The sequence below is a fragment of the Eubalaena glacialis genome, chromosome 12 (genome assembly GCF_028564815.1).
Source record: "Eubalaena glacialis isolate mEubGla1 chromosome 12, mEubGla1.1.hap2.+ XY, whole genome shotgun sequence".
NCBI classification, from domain to species: Eukaryota; Metazoa; Chordata; class Mammalia; order Artiodactyla; family Balaenidae; genus Eubalaena; species Eubalaena glacialis.
This window is the reverse complement of record NC_083727.1, coordinates 49,629,965-49,635,964: the sequence shown is the minus strand read 5'-3', so window position 1 is coordinate 49,635,964 and position 6,000 is coordinate 49,629,965. Positions and strand designations below refer to the sequence as shown.

The window sequence follows — 6,000 nt, the reverse complement described above, 5'->3', positions numbered from 1 at the left end:
GTGTGTATCCTCCCAATTTTTATATGACTTTAGTGTCAGCTTTTGTTTAATCAAAAGCTTATTTTTTTCTACCAAATGGTATGAAGTCTCTATGTGGAGAGACTGGTAATTACTTGAGCCAGCATCTGGTCTTCCTTTATTTCTTTGTAACAGAATCCCAGAATTTATTCAGGTTAGCAGTGTGCCCAGCTTTCCTCATGTATATGAAAGTGGCCGTATTATCTAGATGTTAGTTCTTCCCAGCTTGATCTATAGTTTCAATGCAATCCGAAATAAAATCACAGCAAGGTTTTTATGGATATTGTCAAACCAACTCTAAAGTTTATATGGAGAGGGAAAGACCCAGAATAGCCAATACAATATTGAAGAACATAGTAGGAGGACTTCACGACTTACTATAAAACTACAGTAATAGAGACAGTGGGAACTGCTGAAAGAATAGGCAAATAGGTCAATGGAAGAGAATAGAGAGCCCAGAAATAGACATACATATAGTAAACTGATCTTACATCAAGGAGCAAAGGCAATACAATGGAGCAAAGATAGTCTTTTCAATAAATGGTCCTGGGACAACTGAATATCCATATGCAAAAGAATGAAGTGGGACCCCCCCATCTCTACTGTATATATATATAGATTTATTCAAAATGGACCAAAGGTCTAACTAAATGTAAGAGCTTAAAATGATAAAACTCTTTGAAGAAAATATAGGTATAAATCTTTAGAGACTTCACTGGTGGCCCAGTGGTTTAGAATCCGCCTGCCAATGCAGGAGACATGGGTTCAGTCCCTGGTCCTGGAAGATCCCACATGTTGCAAAGCAACTAAGCCCGTGTGCCACAGCAACTGAGCCTGCGCTCTAGAGCCTGTGAGCCACAACTACTGAGCCCATGCACCACAATTACTGAAGCCTGCATGCTCTAAGGTCTGCGTGCTGCAACTATGGAAGCCCACGCACCTAGAGCCCGTGCTCCCCAGCAAGAGAAGCCACCGCAATGAGAAGCCCATGCACCACAACGAAGAGTAGCCTCTGCTCGCCTCAACTAGAGGAAGCCTGCGTGCAGCAACGAAGACCCAATACAGACAAAAAAAAAAAAAATCTTTTATTATGTTGGATTAGGAGATGGCCTCTTAGATATAACACAAAAATTGCAAGCAACGAAAAAAAAATGGATATATTGCACTTGATCAAAACTGAAAAGTTTTTCGCTTCAAAGGACACTATCTAGAAAATGAAAAAGCCTATTCAATTGGAGAAAATATTTGCAAATTATATATCAGATAAGGGACTTGTATGTAGAATATATTGGAAACTATTACAACTCAACAATAAAAAGACAACCCAATTTAAAAATGAGCAAAGATTCAAATAGACATTTTCCTGAAGAAGGTATACAAATGGCCAATCAGCCCATGGAAAAAATGCTCAAAATCGTTTGTCATCAGGGAAATGCAAGTGAAAACCACAATGAGATACTACTTTACACCTGCTAGGATGGCTTAATGAAAAAAGATGGACAATAGCAAATTTTGGAGAGGAATGGAGAAGTTGGAACCTGTGATTAATAGAATAATGCTCTCCCCAAAAGATGCCCATGCCTAAACTCAGGGATCTGTGAATATGTTACCTTATTTGGCCAAAGGGAATTTGCTATATGATTTAAGTTAAGGATCTTGCGATGGGGGTTATTATTGTGGATTATCCAGTTGGGCCACATGTAATCACACGGGTTTTATAAGAGGGATTCACAAGTGTCAGAGTCAGACAAAAAGAAGTGGCAGTAGAAACAGAAGATCAAGTGATGCCTTTTGAAGATGGAGGAATACCAAGGAATGCAAACAGCTTCTATAGACTGGAAAGGCAAAGAAACAGAGTCTCCCTGGAGCTTCTGGGGGAATGTAGCCCTACTGACAACTTAACTTTAGACGTGTAAAACTAATTTTAGGCTTCAGGCTTCTAGAACACTCACATAATAAATTTGTGTTATGACAGTAAATTTGTGGTAATTTGTTACTGCACCAATAGAAAAACCAATTCCAAACCCTCTTACATTGCTAATGGAAATGTAAAATGGTGCAGACAGAGAATAGTTTGGCAGTTCCTCAAAATGTCAGACATAGAATTACCACATGCAGTTCTACTCCTAGAGAACTGAAAACAAAAGTCTACACAAAGACTTGTACATAAATGTTCAAAGCAGCATAATGCATAATAGTACAAAAGTGGAAACACAAATGTTCATAAATTTTTGAATGGATAAACAAACATGGTATATCCATAGAATGGACTATTATTCAGTCCTAAGTAAAGAAATTAATGTACTAAGAATGAAGTACTGATACATGTTACAACACATATGAACCTTAAACATGAACACTTATGAACATAGTAAGTGAAATAAGCCAGATACAAAAGGCCACATATTGTATGAAACCATTTATATGGTATGTTCTCAATAGGCAAATCTATGGAGACATAGATTAGTGGTTGCCAGGGGTTGACAAGGGTGGAAAGTGGAGAGTGCTACTGCGTTATGAGAGGGGTGATAAAAATGTTCTGGAATTAGTGATGGATGTACATCTTTGTGAATACACTAAAAACCAAGAAATTGTACACTTTACGGGGTAACTTATGGTATGTGATGTATACGACAACTTAAACATTGGGGGGAAAATAACGATCAGAAGTGTTATTTTCTGCATACATTTTATGTGCCAGGCACTGTGGCAGTTATAAACTCTGCTTATAAACTCTGCCTCATTGATCTCACAGTTTTGTCAACAGTGCATATTTCACATTGATAATTTTAGTGACTATGTGAGTACCTACCATGCCACCAACCTTTCTAGCATCCTGGAGGATTCCCAGATGAATAACACCTGGTCCCTGAATATCTGAGTCCAGGTATACACATGAGACAGGCTGGGACCTGGGACCATTTCCTGCAGTGCTGCAATGCTTGCACCTGAACAAACGTCTCCTAGAGTAACAAAATACAAAGAAACTATAAGAGACTAAAAATATGTGCATGCACAGTTGGGGCAAATTATGGGCAAGAAATAAAAAGATCACAAAAACCCCACTGCCACTTCTGGAGAGCTGGGAACAAAGGGAGCAAAAGCAGGGTACTGCCCATGCCCCCTGCTACCAACACCACCAAATGCATGAGCAAACTACCTAAGCTACCCCTCCAGCCCACCCCTGGACACACCCTACCCTCACCCCATATAAGGAACCAGCTCACCTGCGCCCCACCCTCTACCTTCGGGAACTAGCAAGGGAACCTGTTACTTGGTTTTGCTCCTTCCTGCAGCCACAGAAGCCCCCAAAAAGCCTTGTCTGAATTTCTTTTTTTTTTTTTTTTTTTTTTTTTTAATTTTTTTTTTAAATTTTTTATTTTTTTAATGCTATTCTTGTCTGCTTACATTCTTTTTATGTATGTATGTATGTATGTATGGCTGTGTTGGGTCTTCGTTTCTGTGCGAGGGCCTTCTCCAGTTGTGGCAAGCGGGGGCCACTCTTCATCGCGGTGCGCGGGCCTCTCACTATCGCGGCCTCTCGTTGCCGAGCACAGGCTCCAGACGCGCAGGCTCAGTAATTGTGGCTCACGGGCCGAGTTGCTCCGTGGCATGCGGGATCTTCCCAGACCAGGGCTCGAACCCGCGTCCCCCGCATTGGCAGGCAGACTCTCAACCACTGCGCCACCAGGGAAGCCCTGTCTGAATTTCTTGACTGGCCTCTTAACCCATTTCTATTGATTGGGGAAGGCCAAGAACCCTGGTCTATCACACACAGGTGTGTACATCAAGCTCCAAGAGGAGCCTGTTGATTTCCGGAAGAGAGCCAAGACAAACACCTGTAACCAAGGAAACAGAGCGCTATTTCATCCGAAACGGCCGCCAGCGCCTCCAAGCATCCACGTCTTTAGCGGTGCCAGGAAGTGACGTCACGCCCAAGTTCCGGTTCCGCCTCGGTCGACGCGCTACTGTATCTCTTGTAACCCTGCGGTACACGTGCGTGCGCCAGGTCGTCGCTGCGGTAGCATGGACGCTTTGGATCGAGTTGTGTAAGTGCAGTGGGTTCTTTCCCCGGGTAACGTTGGGGAGAAGGGCCTCTGTAGCGGGACGGAGGAGTAGCGCCTCTGCCTCCCACTCCTCCTGGCCGCCCACGCTCCTTCCTCACACCCGTTGCCACTCCGTGCGGATGTATCCACTAGTTTGGGTCTCCGTGTGTTGGGGCGGCCTGCGGGGAGACGGAGAGCAGGGAAGGCCGTGTGTGGGAGCCGCGGCGTGGAGGTGGCACCGAGGCGTTGGCCGCTTTTATCCTAGACAATTAGAAGTGTCTCGGCTTCCGCAGAAGTGAGAGGAAGGTGGGAGAGGTGTTCTGGCCACAGAACACCTGAGTGAGGTGCTCTGAGCACAGGCCTGGGAATGTGACAGATTTAGGTGACAGTCCGGGCCCGTCCACTTAAAGCTATGCGACTGGGCCATTTAGTCTCCCTAAGTCTCAGTTTACTCTGTAAAATAGCTTTCATAATAGTCGTACTTCGTAGAACTGTGAGGAATATTTGCGAGAATGTATGTAAAGGCTTTGTGGCAGCACGTAGAGATGCTCATTAGCTTTTTTTCTTTTTCCCAAACTTGTACACTTCTCTGAGTTATCCTTAGGTAATGTCTGCTTTATATTAGTCCAGGAAATGTTTATCGATCTCATAAATAGTTCTGCTATTATTTGCTATGGTTTTCTTGCGTTTTACCTGGGTTAACATGTAATCAAAAGGACAAATTATTCTTTTGGTCATTAAATTAGGGATTTTTGCACATGTGCTGAATATTCCTCTGCAGGTGTGGGGACCGCAAAGATGAGTAAGACTAGTTTACTGTGTCATTGTGGGACAAACAGCTAATAAAACGTACAAGGTGTTATTTGCATTAGTTGCTGGTTAGTCAGAAGTAATAAAGCACATGGAATATAGAACATACAGCACTTTTATTGGGTTATAGACACACTAAATCTCTCTTGGTTTGACTTAAAAAGTACTGTGTATCTTTATCAACCAGTAAATGATTAGAAGCTTTAAATGTGCTTGACATTTTATCTGGTGAATTTTTAAAGTCTGCATGGTAAAGTAAGTTTGTGTATATTTTGTTTTTCTTTTACTTCATGAAGTGTCCATGGGACCGGAAGGAGGGAGGGTCATAGTTATTTAAGAGAAGAGGAATTATTTCAGTAGATGGCAGAGAACTGTTGGAAAATCAAGATTCTCACTGTGGTGTAAGCAGAGGTGAACAGAGTGTATAAAAGCGTTCTACTCCTGCTGCCACATCATAAAATCAGAATAATGGATTTGTTTTCCCTTCATATCTTGCAGAGTGATTGGCCTAGGTTAGTTTTTTTTTTTTTTTAATGCCTTTTTAATTTTTTGGCTGCGTTGGGTCTTCGTTGCTGCGTGCGGGCTTTCTCTAGTTGTGGCGAGCGGGGGCTACTCTTCATTGCAGTGCGCGGGCTTCTCATTGCAGTGGCTTCTCTTAGTTGCAGAGCACGGGCTCTAGGTGTGCAGGCTTCAGTAGTTGTGGCACGTGGGCTCAGTAGTTGTGGCTCGTGGGCTCTAGAACGCATGCTCAGGAGTTGTGGTTCACGGGCTTAGTTGCTCCGCGACATGTGGGATCTTCCTGGACCAGGGCTCGAACCCGTGTCCCCTGCATTGGCAGGCGGATTCTTAACCACTGTGCCACCAGGGAAGTTCTATCTCTTTTTTTAAATAAAAGGTTTAGAAAACAGTAATAAAAGAATGCTGGGAATATAAAAATGGGAGTCTTTTTAAAGACCATATCTAATAAAATTAACATTTAACAGTAATAACTGAATATCTTTTACTAATATTTCGCTAAAAAGTGAGATTTTGTTTAGTGGTGGAATCCTAACTGATAAATGTCATGTAATGTCTCTGTTGATTTTTAAGAATTTGCACATAAGTCATGGTTTTGTAATATGAGGAA

The 6,000-nt window shown here is 42.4% G+C and overlaps 1 protein-coding gene across 3 annotated transcripts in view; it reads left to right on the top strand.

Moving 5' to 3' along the window:
* Positions 1 to 3,975: 3,975 nt before the first annotated feature.
* The window catches only part of RPF2 (ribosome production factor 2 homolog), a 47,060-nt gene continuing 45,035 nt past the window's right edge, over positions 3,976 to 6,000 (top strand). For 2 of the 3 annotated variants that reach the window (XR_009702837.1, XM_061206992.1), the window contains exon 1: positions 3,976 to 4,067. Coding sequence is in view for 1 of the 3 variants with exons in the window: in XM_061206992.1 (XP_061062975.1) it covers positions 4,045 to 4,067 (23 nt within the window). In the remaining 2 variants the exon portion in view is untranslated. The remainder of the gene's footprint in view (positions 4,068 to 6,000) is intronic. The other variant, XM_061206993.1, reaches the window with a different exon arrangement.